The sequence below is a fragment of the Pithys albifrons genome, chromosome 5 (genome assembly GCF_047495875.1).
Source record: "Pithys albifrons albifrons isolate INPA30051 chromosome 5, PitAlb_v1, whole genome shotgun sequence".
NCBI lineage: Eukaryota > Metazoa > Chordata > Aves > Passeriformes > Thamnophilidae > Pithys > Pithys albifrons.
In genome coordinates this window covers 48,350,211-48,374,979 of record NC_092462.1, presented here as the reverse complement: position 1 = coordinate 48,374,979, position 24,769 = coordinate 48,350,211, and the positions used below count along the sequence as shown (strand labels likewise).

At 42.4% G+C, this 24,769-nt stretch overlaps 2 protein-coding genes across 4 annotated transcripts in view; one reads left to right on the top strand and one right to left on the bottom strand.

The window, feature by feature from the left end:
• Window positions 1–264: 264 nt before the first annotated feature.
• On the top strand, window positions 265–4,292 carry RASL11B (RAS like family 11 member B). Its single transcript, XM_071555196.1, has 4 exons — window positions 265–438; window positions 638–694; window positions 1,763–1,839; window positions 2,711–4,292. The coding sequence occupies exons 1-4, from the start codon at window positions 315–317 to the stop codon at window positions 3,176–3,178; spliced, it is 726 nt and encodes a 241-aa protein (XP_071411297.1). The 5' UTR covers window positions 265–314; the 3' UTR covers window positions 3,179–4,292.
• Window positions 4,293–6,108: 1,816 nt separating this feature from the next.
• Window positions 6,109–24,769, bottom strand: part of SCFD2 (sec1 family domain containing 2) — a 197,349-nt gene continuing 178,688 nt past the window's right edge. The window contains exons 6-10 of one of the 3 annotated variants that reach the window (XM_071556491.1): window positions 20,295–20,440; window positions 17,553–17,687; window positions 11,719–11,838; window positions 7,681–7,784; window positions 6,109–7,177 (exon numbers count right to left, since the gene is read on the bottom strand). In XM_071556491.1, coding sequence (XP_071412592.1) covers window positions 7,692–7,784; window positions 11,719–11,838; window positions 17,553–17,687; window positions 20,295–20,440 — 494 coding nt within the window. In that variant the 3' untranslated portion in view covers window positions 6,109–7,177; window positions 7,681–7,691. The remainder of the gene's footprint in view (window positions 7,178–7,680; window positions 7,785–11,718; window positions 11,839–17,552; window positions 17,688–20,294; window positions 20,441–24,769) is intronic. The other 2 variants (XM_071556490.1, XM_071556492.1) reach the window with 2 other exon arrangements.

Below are 24,769 nucleotides of genomic sequence, written 5' to 3'. Positions count from 1 at the left end.
TGAGGTTTTCAGAAACTCTCGGCCCGTCTCCGTTACGGTGCTGCAGGTGTTTGAGCCCTCAAAAGCGAGACGATCACACACAGACACATTCCTCATTTCTGACAGTCTCCACCGCCAGTCGGGAGCCGCGGGAACCGCTTCCCCCCCGTTTCCCGGAGTAGCTGCCCCTCTCCTGGCGGGGCGGGGCCCGGGGCGGGGCTCGGGGCGGGCTCGGTCGCGCTGAGTGGCCGCCGCGGGCCGGGGCGGGACGCGGGGACGAGAAAAGGTCCGGGGGAGCGGCGGCGGCGGGTGCGGGTTGCGGCCGCGGAGGGGGGATGCGCCTGACGCAGAGCATGTGCACCATCGCCGAGTGCGCGCCCGGCGGGGACGGCCCCGCCACCGCCCGGCCCCGCCTCGTCAAGATCGCCGTGGTGGGGGGCAGCGGCGTGGGCAAGACAGGTGAGGGGGCAGCAGCATGGCCAGGGCAGGTGCGGGGGCAGCGGCGTGGGCAGGGCAGGTGCGGCGTGGCCAGGGCAGGTGAGGGGGTAGCGGCGTGGGCAGGGCAGGTGCGGCGTGGCCAGGGCAGGTGAGGGGGTAGCGGCGTGGGCAGGGCAGGTGTGGCGGTGGCGCTGACGGTGCCTGTCTGTGTCTTCCGCAGCGCTCGTGGTGCGGTTCCTCACCCGGCGGTTCATCGGCGACTACGAGCGGAACGCAGGTAGGCGACTGGCGGCGCGGCTTTGTCCACGCCGGGATGGGAATCGGGGGAGGGGGTTACTGCGAGGGCAGGGGGCAGCGGGGCCGTGGCCGCTTCGCCGCCGGCCGGTGCCTCCCCCGGGGGTGCCCGGGCTGGGCGGCACGGGGTGCGCGCCCTGGCAGTGAGGGCGCAAACCCCAGCGCAGAGCCGAGTCACAGGTGGGGAAGGAGGCGCGGACTCGTCCCCGGGGCTGGGGGGCACCCACCAGGTGCTGCTGTCGACCCGAACCCCCGCGTGGACGCAGCGCTGAGAGCCGTTCCCTCCCCTCCCCAGGCTGCTGTCGCTGCTCGCGGAAAGGGGCACGCCGGGCACAGCCACGAGCGGTTTGGGACCGCAGCAGCCCTAGAGATGGGTGGTACTGCAGCTCTGGTCTCTGACGGAATTCACTTCATGAGCTGAAAGCTCCCCTTTTGGAAGGAGTCTTTTAGCTAAAACAAGAAAACGTTTTGTAAACCTGTTGTGTTGTTCTTTGCAAACTGAGTGTCTGGAGCCACGCAGACTAGGCAGGGCCAGCTTAAAGGGGAAAATGGAGAGGTGATGACACATACTTTCAGTGAGTACAGTGGAGAGTCTAAACTAATGTCAATGTAAAATATGCAGCATTCTGTTGAGGAAATTACTTGAAAAAGCCGAACAAATGAAAAACAAACAAACAAACCAGTAAATCTTACAGGTCAACCAGCAAAGTGTATAAAATACTAAATGACAATCACACTGCTCTCCAAATAATAAAAGTTGGTTATTTAACACTCTAATCTTTATCATCCAAGCTAAGATAGTCTTTAAGAATTGATTAAGTTCCAAGGTGCACAGTTATTAAATACCCAGCTTCAAAATAAGTCAATGTAAGATTTAATCCCAGGTTTCTAGAACATCATAAACATTGTTAACACAAAAAAAGCTTACAACACAGGGTTCTTGCTTCATAAGTGGCGATACAATTTTCTCTACACAACTAATGGGCAGCAGAAGCAACATTTGTCTGCAGAGTTGTGGCTGTACTTGTGACCCTTCTGGTGTTCTTGTCAGGTAATCTCTACAGCAGGCACATCCAGATAGATGGAGAGATGTTGGCCATCCAAGTGCAAGATACTCCAGGAGTTCAGGTAAGGTAGATGCAACCATGAAGTTTACCAGAGTAGCTGTGTTTGTGTGCTTGTGCACCTGTGTCCTGTGCAGTATCTTTTTATGGTCTTTCTAGAAAATACTTTGCTGTCCATTTCAGAGTTTGGTGTTCTGTGTGGGAGAGGTGGTAAACTTGTGTTTTAGTCACAAGCCCGCTGTGTTGGGCACTTGCAGTATACTGGTAGTAAACGAAAACAACTCACTGTTTTGATGAATCATTTGTTCATTGGAGCCCCATTACTTCTGAGTGGCTGAATTACTGAAGTGTCTTGTTCCTGCGTGCTAGGAACATTAGGCACAAACCCAGAAACAATTTTGTGCAAATAAGGTACATGTGGAAAAAAAATGTCATGATCATTGCCCAACAAGCTTCATAAATGTGTATGACAGAAAGCAAAGTCTGCTACATTGTGGCTGTGCTCATTAGTGTGTCACAAGTTAAAAGTTTTGAATATATAGACCTGAGTAATGCTGGATTGTTGCCTTTTTGAACTGGGCAACACTCCAGGTCTAAATGCTTCCAGCTCATATCTTTGCTTCCCCAGACTTACTGTCTAGCCAGTTAATTTCCCATTCTGTGGAACTACAAAGTCTTTCTCTGCATGCAGAACTACTCAGGTCAATTTTCCATTTGAGTATAGCAAACTCCAGTGTTAAATTCCAGCTTTTTGCAGCTGAATCAACATCTGCATTTATTCACTATGCTCAGATTAAGTTCATACGTATAATGCGAAATGGAAATATATGTGTCTGGAGCTGTAAAATACTATTTGGCCTTACAGAATCTTGAAGACAGGTTCCTTTAATCTTTTATGACTGCAGCTATCTAATTTGAGACCATTCATTTTTCAGATCCATGAACACAGTCTGGATTGTAATGAGCAGCTGAACAGATGCATTCGCTGGGCAGATGCCCTAGTGATTGTCTTCTCCATCACAGACTATAAGAGCTTTGAACTACTCAGTCACCTTTACCATCAAGTTCGACAGCTGCATCCAGGGAACACAGTCCCTGTTGTCATCGTTGCAAACAAAGCTGATCTCCTTCATATCAAGGAGGTGGAGCCTCAGCAGGGACTTCAGCTGGCCAATATGCTGGGCTGTACTTTCTATGAAGTATCTGTCAGTGAAAACTATAACAATGTCTTCAATGCCTTCCATCTCCTCTGTAAAGAAGTCAATAAACAGCAAATAACCAGCACCCCTGAGAGAAGGAGAACCTCTCTTATTCCACGGCCAAAATCACCCAACATGCAGGATCTGAAGAGAAGGTTTAAGCAAGCTTTGTCTGCCAAAGTGAGGACTGTCACTTCTGTTTGACAACAGAGCCTTGGTCTACCTGATGTTTAGGCTGAGATTGAAACCTGGGATGTTTAACACTGGCACATCTAGAGTCCAAGGCATTGTGAGAAAAGGAGGATAGTTTGAATAGCCTCTTGCATGGCTGTAGAAGTCTTTAAGCAGATGCTTACAAAAGGAACAGTGTCAGATTGAAAAAGAAAAAAAAAACCAAAAACTCTTGAAAAATAGTTATAGGATGTGACTTGCAGAACAGGTATTTTCATTTGGAAAAGGAACTTTTCAGTCAATGAAACTGTTTGCCTTTTTCCCAGTTGGACAGATTTGGCTTTCCTTTGTGCAGAAACAACCTTTTAGCTGTAACTCAACTTGTAATTGACCAGGGAAATGCCCTGAACCTCAGGTCACTGTTCAGAAGTAACCACTTGAGTCTCGTTCTCACATGGATTGAAGGACACAGCATGATGTATGTGTTTTAATTTTATTGCACAGTAGAACTGGCTTTCCCCCCTGTATTTCATAACAAATAAGCAAAATGAAAGTATTCTGTAAAAATAAATGTAAAATAAGTGGACAGGACTCAGCATCAAGACTGTAAACAAGGGTCCTTTATTTTTCTACTAGCCACGTTATTGCTGACAAGTTGACCAGACTCTTTGTATGCAAAACTATTGTCTGCAGGGTGTAAGCATATCTAATTACAAACAACTTTTTTACTGTCTGAAAAAAGTGCTCTCCAGACTAAATGGTCCTACAGGGAGCTTCTGAGGAATGAGTGTGAAGTTGGAGTGTTAGTCTGTTACAGATGCCATTTTAAGACTTCTCTCTCTCCCTTTCCTGTGTACAGTAGGCACAAAAGGTCTGAAGCATGACTGGCTCCAGGCAATGAAGACGGGGGCTTGTTCTGAGCTGAGCCAGGCCTTCTTCATTTTTAAAAACACAGAAGATTTATATAAAGGCATCATTTCTTTTGAGTCAGTGGAGTTCACAGCCTAAGGGCCTTATACATGTGCACTTTAAAAAGCCAGTTGTGCTTTTGTTTAAACTGTAATTTATTTATTTCATGTACAGTTACTTCTAGGGAGTGGACTTCTCATTCTAACTGCCTGGTTCAACATTAAATTTTTGAATTGCATATTTTCTCGTGTGTTGTTTGTGGGTGAGAAACAATGGGTAACAGTGAAATGTCGAGATAAAATAATTGCAGAAACAGCAAGGTGGCCATTTCTGCCTATACTCTTGCTTTATTAGCTGAAACAACAGGGGGAGTAGCTCTCACAACTGCTTTACAACTTCCTTTTAAGAAATCCTTTTAGGAGAGGAACTGAATAGGGTAGACACCTTTCAAATGAAATAGGATTCTTCTTTTCTCCTTGTCAAAAATACTTCAGTACTTCTCCAGGGAGAAAGGAATGGTGCAAGGTAGGTCAAAATCTGGAAGAACACAAATTCTAAGTGACTGCCACTTGCTTCTTCTAAAAAAAAATATTTATGTACTGAGCTATATCACAATGAAGAACTTAATCAAATTGCATGTTTCCAACTACCTTATTTGTGTTTAAAGTAGGTTTACTGAAGGCCTTCCTGAGGAGGATGTTTTTCTGGGATTAGGCTGACTGCTGGACAGGCTCACCTGTTTAGCACACAGCACACTGGCACAGGGAAACTTAGACAGGGTCCTGGTGATGATCTTTTGTATGATGAACTACTAGCCAAAGTGACTTAGGACTGGAGTTGGAAGGAAAACTGAGCTTACCCTTTCAGTCTGAGCTTATACCTAATACTGTTTACCTTTTAGATATAGTAGTAAACTCATTTGAAGACAGTTAAATGCCTCCCTGATATTTAATCTTGTCTTGGAAGGTAAGCAGGGTCAGCCCCAGTCAGTACTTGGATGGGAGACCTCCTGGGAATACTGGGGGCTGTAGGTTCTAGTCCTGAGGACTTCACTGTCACCGTCCAAGCTCGCTTGGCCGTGGCAGATGAACCTTAGGAGTTAAAGGGTGGGGCCAGTTTTGTGCACGCTGTGCCTCACCTAAAACATCCACTGCGCAGGCTCAAAGGGCCCACCCATGTGGGGAAAGCCCTTCCCAAATCTTCATTTGTGAAGCCTGGCCATGATGATGAAACCCATTTGCCAAGGGTGGCTTTATGTTTTCTCGTCTTCTTACTGTTTGAGTATTGTTTTGTGGCACATGCAGATGACTTTGACACTCCTTGCTGTGGTCTTGCACTTGCCCAAGGCAAGTATCTTTTGTACTGTTCCTGCCCACAGGAAACTGGGAGAAAATCTCCCATCCCCTGACCTGTTCCCAGAGCACAGACTGTGTGTAGCTGCTAAAGCTATTTCCTGTGAATAAGGAGCTTACTATTACACTAGGGCCACTGGAACGACTCCAGTGAAATTTTGGTCCAGAAGTACTTCAGTATGAGATGGGGACTGAGTTCCAGCATCAACTGCCATGGCTGTGGCCTTACTGGCTGAGAAGATTCCTCCAAAGTGCGTGTGGGCCTGGAAAACTAGTCTACTTCAGTGAGATGTGCTACTTGACCCATGGGAAGCACAAGATCTGCTTAGACTCGTCCCCTGCCTTCTCAATACAGTGTATCTTTACTTTAGGTGGCCGAGTCAGAGGTTTGAAAGCACCTGATGAAGGAGGTGAGAGAATGAAGACTCCAAGTGGCAGCCCCCATCATCTCAGGAAAGCAGCAGAATCTCAGAGGTGTGAGTGCTTGAACTCATTGGCCAGCAATGGCCACTCAACATAGGGGAGCCTTTCTGCTATGGAGCCTTTCTGTGAGTGGAGTGTGAAAAACATTCAAGGACACCTACCAAGATGGAAGGTCTAGAGTCCTAGAGGCAATCAGCTGCAAAAGTAAAAGGGGTTGCACAAATATGCCATTCTGCTATGTGTAGCTCTGCATACTAGGAGAAAAGAAGATGGATCAGGTTTGGCATTTTAAGAGCATTGCTTTATTGATTACAGGATTTACAAAACAACCACTTCCTAAGATTAAACAGTACAGAATGACAGAAAAGAAATCAAGAGAGTGGCTATTTGCTTTACAGTTGCTCTGCTCAAACTATTCCTTGAGATTTTAATATTGCAATCTCATAACATTTCTCATTTTTTATAGCACAAAGTTTCATTCTATAGTCATTCTTATAAAATTCTCTTCCATAGAGGCAATATTGTCCATGCTTTATAATCAGTTCATTGTTTCCTTCCAGCTACTCATATGTGAACTTAAACCAAAATGCTCCTTTTTCTGAAGACCATTATAAACATCTAGGAGAAGTAATGTTAGCTAGTGAACAAAATGTAAAAAAATACTTCCCATTTAAACTACTCTTTGGCATAATAAGGAATGTTATAAGAGTGAATGCCACTTATAATTTCACATTCTCATCTCATTGTAAGCTGTAGTTGTAGCATTCCTTAGATGAAGGAAGAGAATGCAGCTTTAGAGCTCCACCATTTTATGCTGCAATTTGGAAATCTCAGTGCTATATGCAACTACAATTTCTATTGGCTGCTGCTATTTTATCACAGATTGTAGCAAAGTTTTATAAAGAAAAGTTATATAACTGAAATTGATTGTATCTCTCTCATGCTCATAAAATAAAATTAAAAGCCGTTCTCTAATCATGCTGTTCAGAAATCTATCTCAAGAAAGAATCTGTGCTATGGTTTCTTGAAAATGGGATCATGCCTTTTTTCATCTCTCTTTTTTTAAACAAGGGGAGGATTCTTCCAGGGTTATCATCAAACCAACACAGCCCATATGGCCTCCTGTGTAAATCGAGAGAGATGTGTGTCATCAGAAACAGTCTCTTCTCCTGGGACTGTGGGTGGAGAAACTAGAGCAGAAAAAAGAAAGCTGAGAGAGAAGCAGCCATGTAACCCAGTCCTTGACTCTGGCTGTGCATCTCCCTGCCTCTACCAGTCCTGCCAGGGAAGCATCAGCGGATTAGGAGCTGTTGTGCCTGCTGAATCAGGGCTATGCTCCATGATGTCTCTGCAGCAAGGGATGAAGTAAGAGCAGAGGCTGTTAACCTTGTATAAGGCACACGTTTTGCAAGGTAGCACAACAAAGGGTTTATTTTGCTAGCCTTTCACTCCCTCAGCAGCATTTCCCACCAGACACAACCACAGCAAAACCATCGGGAATGCTCGGCAAAAAAAAGTACTGCTTGTTGGGGAGTGGAAATTCAGCATCACTTGGTCCTCAGCTTCTCTTTTTCTAGGAAATTATTACAAACAATCACCCTCACCATGCCAAATGGGGCTGGGAATGATTCAGACTGCACAGTGCTATTGTTAAGGAGAGGGGACTCGTTGCTGGACAACCAGACCATTTTGAAGAGCTGCCCATAAGCTGCACATGTTCCCTTGCAGCCAGATACCCAGTTGCTTCACCTTGAGCTGTAATTGCAGCAGGTGACACGTCAGTTTTTGAAGGGCTGTTGAGAAGAGTGACAGACCAGGGATTTGATGTTTCTGGGTGAGGCACTCACTCACCTTCTTCCCTGTCAGATATCAGTGTCAGGCTGGAGACGGTCTGGGGCAAACAACAACTCAACAGCACTGTGTGGTGTTAGGAGTGCAGAGGAGAGCACAATTACCTGAAAGAAGGGAAACAAAAAACAAGTTGGACTGAAGGGGACTGAGACAGTACTAATGAGCCATGGATATGAACTGTTTGCTTCTAGACAGGCTGTGTGTTTCTGGTGTTTACTGACAGGGCAATACAACTTGTCCAGTGAAACTGTCTGCTTGCTAATAATTGTAGTTAAATGCCTTTATGGAGCATAATGACTGGTAGCATTGTACTCTTAATGAATGTGTGCTTTGACACATTTCTACCCACATCTTACCTGGTGATTTGTTGTGACTGTCATTGCATTTACTGTGAGGCACCAGCTGATGAAGCAGTGGTTTCCTCTCCTACAGCACAGATCTGAGCAATGCCTGTTTCCTCAGTTGAAGGTAAGATGAGCACCACAGAAGTGCTGTCAGCCTGCAGCAGGGAGTCACAGTCCCTGTTCAGAAATGTCTCTTCTGACCAGGCACATGACGTTCTGCACATCAGGCTCAACCTCAAGCATTATCAGAACTTATCACTTTTGTTTCTTCCAGTTTTTAACACCAGACAGGTCTGATGAAAGAAACTGTTGCTCACTACAACCCTGACGTGCATCCTGCTAGATGGAGGTATCTGTTTTCCTTAAGAGAAAACTAGTATACAATTGCCTAGTGTGAAGGCTTCTGTGCAGGGCAAAGCTATCAGCAAGGACTGAGTGCATACAGTTGTGCTGTGTGGAGCTAACCCACGGTCAAAGTCATAGGACACTCGTACAGTGTCCGCAGGGTCAGGGATATGGGGGCAGATTTAATCATAATAGCCTACTTGAAAATAAATTTGCTTTGAGAGCAAATTCAAGGAGAGGAAGCACAAAAATCACCAACCGAGTATGTCTGTGTGTCTGTCTACTGCAGTAGTTATCAAACCACTCATGCTGTCCATCACGTGACTTAAGTGTGTGGCAATGATGCATTTCAACTTATTTTATTGTTATTTCTTTCATTTTTTTCACTTCAGGTACTGAAAGGATCCCTTCTGTACTGGTGACAGTCTCCCCCTCACTTCACCTCTTCCCTTATCCTCCCACGTAATCTGCAGCAAACTGACACTGATTATCTCTTCCTTCCTAAGCCTTAAAAACTCTGTAATTTGCAGATGCCAAAGGCTGACACTGTCTTACTTAAGTTGCATGAGAATCAGACTATAGCACAATACATGCTCATCTTGTTATCATGCAGCTTAACTCTGAAAAACATGAAGGGACGCGTTACCAAAACTTTTTGAGTGTACAAGCCAAACATCAACAATAGACACAGACAGATAAAAGCAATGTCTTCTTGGAGTCCTACCACTGAACCCGGAGGGGATTGGTGCAACTAACAGCAAGCCCAGAGAGAAAAAAAGATTTGCAGCTTCAACATCTCAGAAAGGATGCTGCCAAATCCTGTGGGATTTCCCTCCTTTCCCCTCAGTATCTCTGAGGGCTCATTGAGGGGAATAAATGTGAATGTTTGTTCTTTCCTTTTTACGTAGAAGAAGGGAATTGCCCAGATAAGTAATGTCCATCTTTTCTCCAGTCAGCTCTCTTCAGGACAATCCTTTGCAAACCTCCTTGTTCTGTACAGCCTGCCTGTCTTTCATCCTTCACCTGAAGGGCTACCCCTCCTGGTGGCAGCCAAGGTTGAAGAGGCCGGAGCTCCCATCCTGACCCATTGAGCTCCAATGGAGAGCTTCCCCTCAGCAGCGGGCAGGGAAGGATGCAGCTAACATCTGCTGGTGTGTCTGCAGGGGTTTATCTGTCTGCTTGCCTCAGTCACAACCACACAGGTGGTTGTGCATGTTGGGAAAAGTGACACTTCCTCTTGTGCTCTTTCCCCTTTATTACTCTCCTGTTCAAAGCAGAAAAAGTAATTTCTTCCTTTGAAAGTAAGGTACATCTCACTAGGTATGGGGAGATATTTACCACCATTCAAACCCCCCCCCCCCACAATGTGTGGGAAACACTGTAATCCTTTGTGTTTCTCTGTGAGAAATGAAACTGTCATTTATATTGAGATGCAGAGCAGTTCTGTGGATGGAAACATGTGTCCTTTTCCAGATTTAAATGTCATTTGCCTCAACTCCAAACAACTGCTGAAGTAAACCCTGTCAGTTTTTCTTCAGTTACTTTCATCAATTTTTGTACTCACACATTTCTCCATTTCTGCAAGAGCCAATATGAGTATGAATGTTAGTGCTTTGTTTGACTGGAAGGGACTTGGAAGGCCAGTGTTCCCCTGATGCCTGAATCTGATTGCCTGAACAGCACAAAAAAGCTCTGTTAAACCCTGGCTCGAGTTAGATAAATGATTGGCTTCTTGAAAAGAGAATAATCCTAAACAGGTGGTGCATATTCACAGCTATAGTGCAGAAATCCAGGTAAATCCAACAAACTTATAAACTGTTTTTATGTGAGAGACTTGCACAACTGCTTCTTTTCTTCTTTCTCTTCCTCCTCCCACCTCTCCCCCACAGTCCTTTCACCCCTAACACAGCACATTTGCACAAAGGGCAAGATGCAGTAAAAGCTTAAAATGCTTTAGGAATCTGCCTCAGAGGGTGACCTGCTGCCAGGGTTAAGCCAAAGCAAAGCAACACCAGATCCAATGTCACCACTGTCAAGCCTTAAGTCCCTCCCGAAAGCCAGTTGAAAATCTCCCTGCATAGTTCTCAAACAACTCAGATGTTAACCCTCTGTTTATCTTTCAGGGTGTCTTAATACATTCTATGTGTGGATTAACTTGTCCATCAGTGTGTCACAATTCAACTCCCCTGCAAGAGGGAAAAGAATTTAATTTGCTGTTTTGAGGAGGTTAGCAGTGGGCTAATGGGGGAGAAACATGTTATCAGATCAAAAAAATCACTAAAAATGGTACTCCATCTTACAAAATACTGCTTGAGACTTTGCAAAGATAACTAAAACTTGGAGAACACATGTCAAATTGAGGGGCTGCTCTGCCTTTAGTTGGCCCCATTTTGCTAATGATTTCTCACTAATCAAAACTGCATTCCATAGGAATTGAAAACAAGATGTTTACAAGCCACCCTGGAAACTAGAGTTATGTTTATGATGCATCTGGTTACACAACACTTTGGAATTTTTATATCACCCTTTGTATCTGCAGTCCTCAACAGACACCTGATTGGTTCTTCACAATTAATGATGACTGTTAATGCCTCAGGTGCCACCAGAGCTCATCCATTCTCCTCTTCTTCTCCCTCCCTTCTCCATTCAGATGAGAGCTACTGTAGTGAAGTTCTGCTGCCAGAGAATGAACAAGGCAAAGACCAGCCACATGGATGCTATTGAAGCTTCACTGTGTGAGCCATCCTCCCCCTATGAGTGCAACAGCACATTCAAGGGATGCAGAGACTTGGGGCTTTGTCCACATCACCTGCTTCAGGCTACGTAAGATTTAGTAGCCAGGGATCTGTCAGAGATACCTGGCCAGACACAGAAACAGCACAGCTGTATCCAGGCTAATTTATTTTTCTCCTCAGCAATGCTAATTGGTTTGCCTGCAGGATCAGCACTGGTAAGTCACTGGATGGTACCCAGACTCCTGAGTATCCCTGCACTATGTCCTGTAGATGGAGTGCCAGGGAGCCTGTAGCCTTTTGGACAGCAAAAGTTTCTTTTTACAAAGAATACAAAGAAACTAATCTTTTGAGACATTATGAAAGCTCCTTCAGATTAATTCCAGTCTGTTCTGAACTCTCCAACCTGAGTTTGAACTCTTGTTGCTGCCTATAACAGACTCCTGGTGCTTGAACATTTGTTGCCTACAGATGTTTCACAGTAGAATCTTAACACCATTTCTGTCCACACAGCAGTGGCTTTCTGAAGGTTTGTACCAGTTCTATAGGAAACACTATTTGATGAATTTTCTTAGTTTTTGTTTAGATAAGAACTGTATGTTTAGAGATGTTTTTACCTGGGTACCAGGTTTGCGTGTTGCTACCAAATCCTTTACCATTTTGACCTCAGAGACTGACACTCCACCAACCATAAAGATGATCAGAAGAGGATTATCACCAGGGTGAGGGCGATTCACCTGTAAAATGAAGGCAAGCGTTATTTGTAGTTGCTCCATCCAGGTCCAAAGCTATGGACTATTAGTGATTGGCTGCCTGAGCTGCTAGAGGAAAACCAAAGAGGAAGCTTAGAAAGAAATATTCATGGAATGCTAGTTTCTGTAGTAGCTGAGAGGGAAATCAATGGGGATGACATCCACTTAAAGCTAATTAAATGTTTTCAGGGAAATAAAGTCTCCATGGATTCCACTGAAACCTAAGGGAGTTTCTCATGAAGTCTGAAGGCTTCTCCCTCCATTCCTTCTTCCTTACTTTCCTCCTTTTCCCAGAGTGGGAGGAGAGTACCTGGGTGGTACGTGTATACTTTGGATACATATACGCATGAGGCTTTAAGGAATGAGGGGTAAATTACTACCCAGTAGAAGCAAGAAGTCCAGCCTAAACATTCCAGAATCCCTGCTTGAGGTTAGCAAGGGAAATAATTTTATGCAATGTGTTCACCAGTGCAGCGAATAATCTTTTACAATTCATCCAATAAAAATAAATCAAGTCCATTATAGTGTAAAATCAGCTTCTAGCTTATTTCACTTCAGAATTTTCAATAGTTCTACAACTGTCTCATAACCAGTATAGAGAAACTTTACCTCAAAGAAAATACTTATTTTCCCCCAATTATCTTTAAAATGACACAAATGTTCCACTTCAGTTAAGGCTTTACAAAACTCCATTTTAATTTTAAATGTGAAGGTGATGCTTTACATCAGTTTCCTCTGAACCACTTCTAGAAGTCTGATGACTTTGCTGTTCCTAGCAAACTCTTTCTTTCTTGAGAAAACATACACCCCTGAGAATGCCTTCCTCCACTCTTTGGGAGTGATGTCAATGGAGCCTGTACAATCGCTCTTGTCACATCACTCTGGAGTATGAAACACTTCAAATGTTTGGCTCTGAAATTCCTTTTTAGATCTCCATGTCCTACCCCTCCACAAGCATAGGTTTTTAACAACATTCTCTCAACAGAATGAAAGTGGCCATCAACCTGTATTTGGGCAGAGTGTGGTTCCTTTGCTTTCACCACCACAGCAGGTATCTTTGATCCCTGTGGCTCCAGCTCCAGCTCCTTCTTTTCCTTATTGTGGTTTTCCTAGAAATAGTCTTTGAGCAGTTTTTCATCCTGTAGTCTGTCAGGCTTTTTGCCTGGCAACCTTCAGCAAAGCCTCTTCCCTTTGAAACCAGCACAGAGAGGGAGCATGCTCTCTCCTCAGGCTAGCTGGCTTTGATTACATAGGGCTCCCTGTTCAATGCTGCTCCCCAGGCAAGGAGCTCCTGAATTCCCAGGACTTTGAAAGCAATACAAAAAGCCTTAGACAGATGTATTAGTGAGCTGAGTATTTGTGTAATGGGTGTTTATTCTCTTCCTTGCCCCCACTTTGCCACCCATCTTCATTGAGCTCATGGCACAGACAGCATGTATTTTACAATTGCAGGGTGTCCTACAACTCTAGTACAATCTTGAGTAATTTTGCATTTACACCAACAATCCAATTAAATGGACACACCAGAGCTTAAAAAGACTTGCTTTAGCACTTTTCTGCTTCTCACTTCTTACTATCTGCATTCAACATAATGTCAACCTCAAATGAAAAAAAGTCCATTTCTACTACAAACACCATCAGGAGTGTAAGACCTAAATATTTACTTACAAATCAGGCCAAATAGAAATATTACTTGCTAAAGTACTAGAGTATTTCATGCCATAATCGCTGAAGGCATTGACACACAAAGAAACAATTGCTCACAAAGATGACAAAGATACAAGTTGACAAAGTGCTCCCTTTTCACTGCCCTTTGCTCTTCTGAAGCCTGTAGATAGAGCAGCTCCACTCCATCTCACGAATCTTCTCAATCACTCAAGAAGGGTCATTCAAAGAACTCGAACTTCAAAGATTTGCTATTGAATAAAGTCTCTATTTCCTTATAGCGTGAAGATGTGTCAGGGCAGGTTTAGGTTAGATATTAAAAAAAAGGTTCTTCACCCAGAGGGTAGTTGGACACTGTAACAAATTCCCCAGGGAAGAGGTCACAGCACCAAGCCTGACAGAGTTCAAGAAGCGTTTGGACAATGTTCTCAGGCACATGGTGTGACTCTTGGGGTGGCCTGTGCAGAGTCAGGAGTTGGACTTGATGATCCTTGTGGTCCCCTTCCAACTTAGAACATTCTGTGATTCTGTAATGCTTATTGTCTTTCCTAGCGACAACCAACTCCTAATAAACATGCACGCAGAAGATTGGGCACACTGAAAGAACACCCAGAATAAGAACATTCATCGGAAAACACAAGCTTTCAGAGCAATGCTAAAGAGAAAATGTCTTGACAAATCATTTCCTTCAGTCAAAATAAACCTAGATCCAAACACATGGTGCTTATATAAAACTTATTACTTTTCAGAAGACTAAAGTTCAAACCACAAATTCCAGAAATGTGTATTAAAAATACTATTAAGCATGCAAACTCTAAATTAAATTAAAATTGAAATGAAAAGGGTCTTGGAATCTGTAATTTTGTTATGCTATGCATAAGTGTTTTGAAGGAGGACAATACTTTGGGTACAAAATATTCGGCTGTGTTAAGAATGCAAGTTTCTGCCAATTTTTTTTTTTTTTTGACAATACAACCACCCAAGGCTCTTGCTTTTGAAGGAACTGGCTGCATATAGCTAAACACAACTCATTTCAGTGATACAGAAGAAGAATTGAAATGGACTGCAACAAAAGCAAAATGTATCTTCTGGTATCCTTCTAAAGTTCACTTGATTTGAGACACTTCTAAGGACTCTGAATTTACTGTGAACCCTGAATTTTGTAAAAATTCCTAAGCAAAATTCACTTTCAGTTCAAAATTCCATGCATCAACAATAATTTGTAGACCTATCTTGGGCAATTAGAAAGACTAACCAAAAAGCCCTTGACACCACAGTTCTGAAGTGAAAGAGCCCAGACCAAGGGGGGCTGGTGTCCTGTGTCAGGAGTGTCCCAGTGGGACACCAGGGCCTTCTCTCCAGCTCTGAGCCCACCATACTGAGTGGCCTCAGGATGCTGGTGGATGGTGGGCTCTTTGCTGGTGCACATGTCTGGGCAGAGGAGAGGGAGAAATGTGGGAAAAGAGTGGTCAATAAAACTCTAAAACTGAAGCAGAAGGGGCTTGAGGACAGGTTTGTTCCCAAGGCAGCTCACAAAACACAGCATTTTGCTCTGAGGAGAGTCATCAGGAACAATCTTTACTGTCCTGTGGGGGATGCCTCTGCCACTAAAGACAGCAGCACCGACGATTTTGGTATTTGTGACCAAACAGAAACCAATTAATTCACCTGAATAACTGGAAAAAGGAAAACATGCCAATCACCAGAAACTAGGCTATTGTTCAGGGTACTTGATATCAATGATAGCAAGCTCAGAACATCATAAAACACGTGTGGTACAGAGCAGCAGTCAAAACAGGAGTCCTTAAGGTGGGGAGGCCATTCCCCTTCACCTTCCCTTCAAAACAAACACATCTGCGAGAGAAACAACTTCTGGATGAGAGACATTTTAAAGTCCTGAATTAACACACCTGAGGCACTCACTTACCAAACCATTTTTATGTGAGTTGGCATTGAGGAAGGAAAAAAACACACAAGGAAGCTCACAAAATAATTACTGTGCCGATGGTGTGATTGTGTCGGAAATACAAGCTGGTCAGAAACTCACTCATGCAATAATTGAGCATATGCCAATAAGCCAGGCTACAAACTCAAGGAGCAAGCAGAGACATGTATTGTGAGGTATGTGATGATGCCTGGGAAATACTTCTCCTACACAAAGTTCACTTGCTTGTCTCTTATGTATTCCTTACAGTAGGATATTTGTCTTACTAGTAGAGATGCAGGTACTTACAGGTACAGTGTCATATTTATGTCTCACACATGCACACACATAATTAAGGTGTCAATGTCTCCATCTAAGTGATTAGGTCTTTTGGAGTCTTTTTTTTATGATAAGATATAGTTCTGCTGAAAAATTTTGCAATAACCAAATACAATGAAATGAATACAATTGTGAGAGTTACTGGTAAATAAAATCAATCATTTAAAAAATCAGCTTGTTTACTTCGTTTGACAGTGGAACATGTGTTTCTAATTCTACTATTTTTGGAACATTGACATAAATTTTTTTCAGTTCTGTTACATGAATGGAAAGAATATTGGGTCACTATTTCTATAGCTATTCTCTTTTTTCTTGGGACATCACCACAGGCTATGAAGAGCTGAGAATTTACATTCAGGAACCTAACTGAATATATTTTGAAAATCCATTTCGACTGTGGAAAGAGATTCCTGAAAACAAGCACTGGATTTTAGGCATATTTGACTTTGTGCTCAGTACTAACTTTCTCTGAAATAACAGAAAAATAACCTTCTTATTTTGATAGTGTGTTCTAAAATACTACCAACACAAAAAATCAAACCTGTCATCTGTTTTTAAATGCAGGTCTAGCAGGCATTTGCACAAAAGAAGAAAAAACCTTTTTTCTTTTCTATTACCACAGAATCACAAAACAATCAATTCAAGTTGGGAAGAATCTTTGTAGCTCATCTAGTTCACCTCCCTGTCCAAAGCAAGGCCAACCTCAAAATTGTATCAGATTGCTCAGGGCTTTGTTTGGCCAACCTCTGAATATCTCAAAGTTGGAGAATTCACAACCTTTCTGGAGCTAAGCACTCTTATAGTGAATGTTTTTTTACGCATATTCAATGGAATTTCCCTTGCTGCAATTTGTGTCCACTGCCTCACATAGTTTGCTGATGGCTCTTCTGTGCTGAGGGGTGATGGTGGCAAAGCTGGAAGAAGAACACAGAGCACAATACAGAAAATTTACTGTATTCATAACCATAGTATCAGTGTGGTTTAATATAAATTTGGGCTTGTTTTCAGTGCAGAATTCAGGATATGCAGTAAGACAAAGCTGAATGTACAGCATGGTAGCTACTCCACACTTCATCTCTGTAAATATTTAGTGAACACTTAGCAGAGCCTAATTTGTAAAGCAGAGGAAATACTTGTAGAATGACTGTCTTCAAACATGCTAAGAGCATTCACAAAGCAAATTCTAACTAACAGGCTTCCTTCCTCTTTACTGCAAGTTGAACCATATCAAGTTATAGAAAAGGCACTGAATTATGAAGCTTCTCCTGCATCCACTGTGAGACCAGACTGTTCATACTTACTTCTTTCCTATCTCGAGGCTGCTTCATGTCTTTAAACTCCTTTGATGAGGTGCCTTGTGGAATGCCTTTTGGAAATCCAGGTAGGTTAATGAACTGGCACTCACTTATCAATTTGCTTGTTGGGTGTCTCTGAAGAACTCTGAAAGCTACGTGAGTTAGGACTTTCCTTTGGCAAAGCCACATTGCCTCTTCCCAGACACAGCATCCTTGTTTAGGTGTCCAGCATCACCCTTATTTAGATGTTCAGTCTGCTCCATTCCTTCTGTTTTGTTCAGCAGGCACTACCTGTCTGCACTGTACCTGCAAAGTGGTGCCTCAAGCCCCCAGTCCTCCTGCAAGGATTTAGCTCTCCTAATGTGCCCTTAAGTTCTGCTGAAAAATAGCAACTCAAATACATAAAATCACCTACTGCTGTTTGATGCTCTGACCTCAAGAAAATCTTACAGATCAGTTTCAGGAGGCTGCTTTACCTTCATGAACATGCTGAATCCAGTTTTAAGAAGATCAGTGAGGCCTGATGACACATGCTCAATATCAACAGGATCCAGTCGATCAGGATTACAGATCTCTTCCACTATCTGTTTCAGCAGCGGTTTGTAAGAGGCCTGCACAAAAAGAAGGGCATTGTGAATAAACTTGTTTAGACTTGGTGCAACTGTTCTTCTCACTATTTTACTTCCATTAAAGGTTACAAAAATAATTATTCTATAAAGTAAGCCATTCAGAGAGTTTGTGACCTTGACTGCAAACAGCGTGCACCAGCACAACATGAAACTGAAAAGACTGGAAGACAGACACACATGTACTCTGCCCAACATGTATTAAATCAGTAAAGGGAGGCAAGGAAGAAATGGGGACTTCTAGTTTCTCTGAAATCTTTTTGGTGGTAGGACACAAATGGATAACAACAGGGATGAGACTCTGTTGCCCATTGTGCACCCAGATCTCATTCCCTTACTAATGATCTCGCAGACACTTAAACGGGGATTTTTAGGAGGGATGGCTTACTGACCACTTCTGCCTTCCCACAGGTATCACGTCCCCACTGAAGTCTGGATATCAGCAGGACTGGGAAGAGGGCAACCTGCCTATTTGTCCCTCAAGGGAGAGCAGAGCTAATGAGTCCCTGTTAGTCCTTTATCTTCTATGGCCATGGCATTCCATGTAATACTTCCACCTGTAGAAAACTTTGAGAAAAATAGGGCAAACAACCCCAGCACTACCATGCATGTCAGAGCTTCAGAGAAGTTAGGGGCCAGGAAAAGTGGAAAATCTAACAGTATAAATGGTCAGCATGCTGGAAGATCTACATCAAAGAACCAATCCTGCATCTTCTTCACGGTCCACAAGCTCAGGCTGAATATGAATTAGTAGCCAAGTAATTTCTACACTCCTGTACAAAAGTTTAAACTACTCTGCCATCCTGAAAGAATTTTTAGGATAAAAATTCCAGAGACTTTCAGAGACTTCTTTAATGAAAATTCAAGCTCGCTTGATTTACAGATGGAGCTCTGTTTTGTTGCTTTTAACTTTGCCCAAACTACAACAGAACCACAATCGTTTTGATAAGTGCAACCGTCTTAGAAAATTAGCAGCTTTCAAATTAGCACATTGTTTTCCTTTGGGACCAGCCCAGGTATATATCATCCCCTAGATTGCTTATGGGAATTAAGTGTAACATCATCAATTTTGTAATGATGATATCTGCAAGTGGCATCTTGCAAAATAAAAGTAAAAATGGATGGAAAATAAAAAAGCAAACCACTTGGCTTGAAACTAAAATTTTCTGGAGTCATTAAAGAAATGCTTTTCATGCAACACTTTACAGTGAGAAACAAAACTTAAAGTTTTTGAATATAATCCTGTCAACAAAGATTTATACAACTCATTTAGTTCTTCTCACAACATGTGCCTAATCTTTAGTTGAGCCAACAAAACAAATTACAGCAGACATGAGCTGCAGGATCTTTTAGAACACATCAAGATTTCTGTCAAATCTAGTCACGCAATAAACAACTGTTTGAAAAGACATATGCAGGCATGAAGTCTTATGTATAAAAATCTGTTTAATATCTTCACAGATGAGGAACAGAAAAACATTAGGAATGAAATATTTTTGGAGCAGAGATCAAATCACAGTTTAACAGAGAGGCTTACTGCACAAAATTGAAGGAAAAGTATCATCTGACTTCAGACAAAACTGTGTACTCGAAAGACATTAAAAATTTGCTACGATTTTGCACGTCTGAATCTTCAGCATCAAAACTCAGCATCCTTCAAAACAATCCAGTTAGGCTATGTAGATACTAAAATGCAGATAGTATGATCACTTACTTTTTTTAACTATGATAGTTTCAAATGTTATTAAAATACTTTATGACTTGAAATTAACCTATTAAATTTTTAAGGAGTTTTTTCCTATCTCATAATGAAACTTTTATCAACTTTAAATTTTGGCAGGGCACAAATTGTGTTTAAAACAGCTGTTAAAAACTTCAATGGCTACACCTGAGACAAGATTATAAAGAAGAGAAGAGAGAGAAAAAGAGAAAGAAAAAGAACGAGAAAAGGAGAGTGAGGGACAGAAGGAGGAACAGAGAAGGGACAGAGGAAGGGAAGGAGTATGGGAGAAATATATTTAGATCAAGATGAAAGTATTTTCAATAACAGGCAAAATAAATACTCTGTTCTTGTATGGTCACTACATGAACTGCCTTGAGAACCTGATGAAAACATCTATCATTTTATGTACGACATACAAACTTCAGTGTTATAAAAAGTCCTCCCAAGACGCTGCACTTGTCACCCATTTTCAAACGCTCTGCCTCTCACATTTACAGGGATAAAAAATACATGGGAATGTAGCTGGTGTGTGGATGAGGACATTCTGCTTGGCTATGCCATGAGAGGTCTTAATCAGGAACTACCTTGACCTAGCCTTGGCTTTCACAGGCATTTTATGTTGTTTCACAATGCTGCAGAGCAAAGCCCAAATTTCTTCCTCGGGTGTTGACATTGACACGGATATGTCTAAATTTGGACAAAGGACTTGAGGAAGTTCTTGATGATTAAGTCAATATTAAAATCTATACCTAAGTATCTTCTACATGGACAGAATGCATAAAGGATTAGCACATCAACAAAATTAGTACTGTAATTTTGACAGTATGCTGGAGAAATAACGTTCATAGGGAAAAGAAAGATTGACTTGCCTGGTGGGTGTTGCTGCCTGGATTATGTATGGAATTAAACTGCTTCATGTGCATTCGAACTCTTGCAATATCCCTGAGGGACTGAAAGATACTGTCCACTGCATCTGTGGCTTTCTGAGATGTCAGGTTCAGTGAGGAGTCACAGCCTAAAGAAAGAAACAAACACGCAACTGAGTGAGTGAAAACATTTCACATGTTTTGATAATAAGCTGTAGGAAAAGGATAATTGAGAGGAAATTTTAAATTAATTTCATCATGTTATATTCCAGAAACTCAGGGGCTTGTTAGAAAGCATGTGAGAAGTTTCTGTAACTTAGCAAGAGGCAAAAATCCTAACAGCACACAAAGCAAACAGCACCTCTCCAACATTTGTAACCTCAATCACACAGATTTTCATCAGCACAGGGTACGCTTTGCTCTCCACAGCAAACAGAAGGTCCTGTGCTAGCAGACCCCAGAGAAGGGCCCCCCATTATGTGGAAAGCAGCCAGCTGGTTTGTTGGTCTTCTTGGGCAAAGGAGCCATGAAGAGGGGAACTGCTCCTCAGGCATTATACCTGAGCCCTTGCTGGCAGCCTGCTGAGTCCAAATGCATTTCCTACTTTTGCAACAAAAAAAATGGGAAGAGTCTCTGCTAAATACAGCAGAAATGACAGCCACACATTTGGGAAAAGCCACATTACCATAAAAAGTCCTTATCTCTCAAAGTGTGACAGTTACTACTTTATTTTTCCAAAGCCCTTCTGCCAAAGTACATTGCTTATTATCTTCCACTGAAGCCAAACTCCAACTCCGGGAGCATATAAAAGGTCCCTCCAGGTGGACAGGCTGTGCCTTGGAAAAAAAGAAATTATTAACCTTGACTCCATCCCCCTCACCACAGGACCTATATGGCACAGAAGCATTGAAAAAATGTTATCTCAGCTGACCTGCTGATGAGAATTAGCCAAGTGAGAGATAAGTGGGTCACCTGCTATTTTTATTGCCTTGTCAACACAGCCCTACTCCTTTTGACATCTCTGGCTGCCTCTCTTCTCATTTGACTTCTCATTCCTGTGGCAGAAGCTCCATCACAAAATAGACCTTCTTGCCACATGCTCACACCAACACACTCAGTCCTGCTTATTGCTATTGCCTTCTTCAGGCATGCTGCTGTTGTGGCTTGTGTGTCCATCCCCCTTTCCTGCAACTGATCCTGCACCAGCAAACCTCTACATCTATGCAGAATCCTGCTGAGAGGACAGGGTCTGCCTGCAGCTCCAGCACCCGCTGGCTTGCATTGTGCTGTGCCTGTGGAGCCTGGCACTGAAAACAGGCACCCAAACTGTCAAGAAGGCACGTGGAATTTTGGGCAGGAGGACCCTGAACAAAATTTCCTCTACAACTGACAAAGGGCAGAATCCTTATGCATTAAAGAAACAATAAAAAGGTGGTATTTTAAAACATACAGGGAATTTTAACAGCTAACCAGCATAACTCTTTCATATCTTTGCATTCTGCACAGCAGAATATATACATAATATATAATATATATGCATACACACACACTTATAGAGGTCTGAAACTATTCCTACAAAATGGTGATGAGACACTGAGCTTTCATTTGAATGTTGTTGTTGAGAAGCTCCAAGTTGGAACCCCAGCTGGTGCAGCAGAACAGATAAATGACTGCTGTAGGGCTACATCAAACCAAGCTGCTGAGGATTTATGGCATTATAACCCACAAAGCAATGAAGCGACCATGAACTGGACCTCAGTGACTCCTACGCTATAATTCTAAGGCAGACGCTCATATATTTTTGGACAGGCTCTTGAAATCATTCTTTTTTTTAATGAGTGTGAAACAACTTACAGAAATATTTTTGCTGTAATGTATGTGCCAGATCTGCATACTCTGATATTCTGACCAAAACTTGTTTCAAACCAGCTTGTCACTTGCCACTTTTGAAACTGCAGGACAGTTTTCAGCAGACATGGTCTGCCTTTGTAGCTGGAAGCCCTAGAGATGCTCCTCACCTTGCCTGGCCCAGCACATCCCACTTTGCTTTTCGTTACAGTGTCATTTTTCTCTTGAGCAATTTCTTGGTGAAGCACAGTCTCTTTAACATCATTCATCACTTGAACCTCATTGCCAGAGTAATGTTGTCTGGAGCTTGGGCTTTCCTTCACAGCTTGTGCTAACACACCGATGGGCTGCAGGTCATGAAATCACTCACCCCCACCATCTGTTTCACAGGCCATATAATTTCATTAATCAACAGGAGAGGTGTGTGAGCCTTAGTACACTGGGCTGTGTTCGACTGTGCCTTCTGGCAAAACAGAACCTGTCTCGAGGAGCACTGGAGCAGGGAGTCTGTTTCCAGTTCCCACATCAGACTGTGGTGCTGGACCCAGTTTGGGACCCCAGGGGGGCACTAGGGTTGAAGATCCAGTCCAGCACCAGTTTAAGGCTGACCAGACAGAGGGAAAAGAGGTGTCATTTCAAACGTTTCTCTGATATAGGGCTTCCTTGGGACTTTCAATCAAGAAATATCATGTCCGAGGAAATCAGGGATCTCTTTTTCGAGCCTGACATCCAGTATTTCTTTTTTAAAACGCAAATTAAAAAATAAATTTTCTTTGCAATTCCTTTTTGTTGAAAATAAAATCACTGAAGGCTGCTACCTGTTGCACTGCAGTGGGACTGTAGAGGGGAGCCAGGTTTCTTTCCAGCCTGGAGAACAACAAAAGCTTGTTCTGTGCAAGTGGCAGGCGGCTACAAATCACCTCCCGTTCACACCTGCCCCGTGAATGGGGCTGTGAGGCATATGGAGAGCAGAACACAATCCCTCTTCTCTGCTCGCTTCATGCTACCAAGAAAACTGCTCCTTTTACAACAGTGAAGAGGTGGAATACCTTAGCTGCTGCACAGCTCATGTACTAATTAAAACAACTCTTCCTGTTACTGTTTTTTCTTGGGAAGTTAAATGCCATCCGGAGAGCATGCTGAATGAATTCTTTTGAATCCTAAGCACTATTATATATGGAAAAAGGCATTTAAATGAAATTTGGGGATTTCCTGTCAGACTTGAAGAAGCCCAGGTATGGAAAAAAAGAAAATCACCAGTAACCTGCATAGGACTAAAGATTTTAAAGCACATATCTTGAAGATATCAGAAGAAGAACACAATCTAGGTCTGCAATAAGTGGTGTCCAAGCTCATTGATACTGTTTCTGTTCTGCACCTATCCATTTGTGCTGAATTTGAGGAAAACAAGACTGCCAGGAGCTGTATTCAGTGCCTATGAGGATGAGACTACTCACCTTATTTTTTACCTACTTTTGAACTTTATTGTCAGAGAAAGCACATCTCCTCTTAAGCTACATTTTCCCACAACCATAGTACCACAACTAAGCCATTTTCACAAGATGCTTGAAAAGAGACCCAGAAACCAAACAGGACCAGTTTTCCTACTGATTTCTGACACTGGAAGGAAGATGTTTTAAGAAGAGGACACAGACATTGTGAACCCATAAGATCTATAATTACAGAGCAGCATGTCACTGATTATTCACCTTCTCCATCTAAATGTGACAAATGAGAACTTCAGACCTGTGTATCAGAAAGCTTTGCACTGTGCTTAGTGTCTTAATACACGGCCCAGGCATTATAAACAAACTTCTTCTTTCTCTAAAGCAGTATGATAATTATTAACACTTTGTGAAGGACTTTGATAATTCTGAGACATCACTAAAGCCTATGATTCTTACAAAGTTAAAAGTTAGGAAAGCTAAAAGTTTACCACTCCACCTTGTTTTCATGGTATTAAGCTCTGTCCACCTCAGGCTCTCTCTATAGCCCATTTACAGAAATAAACCGACGTAAACCCTGCAAACCCTGGAACAGGGTCAGCAGAATAACCAAACCATTTCAGAAACACGCACCGAATCATGGGCTAAACTAGAAAACTTGCACTTTGAAGAAAAGAAAATCCAGCATCAGGATTTCATTATTTTCTAGGTATGCGGAGTTAATTTGCTCATCAGTGAAAGACAGAGCAACAACAGAGATAAGGGTGCCTTGAGGGTCAGAACTCAAAATACAACACTACAATATTAAACTAATGAAAATCTTCTACTTTTATACTTTAGATGATAACATACCAATAAGTATCCTTGTTTTTCTAGAAGATAAATCTAAAAGCATCCATATGTATACAGAGAGCCATATGTTTTATAATAGTTTTGATATATTTGTGCATTAAGATTTTTATGAAAAAGTAGGTATGAATTTGTATGGTGACACAGACTATTGGTGGCTTTTGCAAGGTAAAAAAAAGTGTAAACCCCAAAATTAGGATGTAATTTCTGTGACTCTCCTCTCACTTTTCTTCCCTATGGATTCTCTAAATGCATTTGAATCTTTGTTTTTAAATTTGATTTGTATTAAATTGTACTCTCTGATGCTTCTAAAAAGGGAAGATGCTAAGTGAGTGC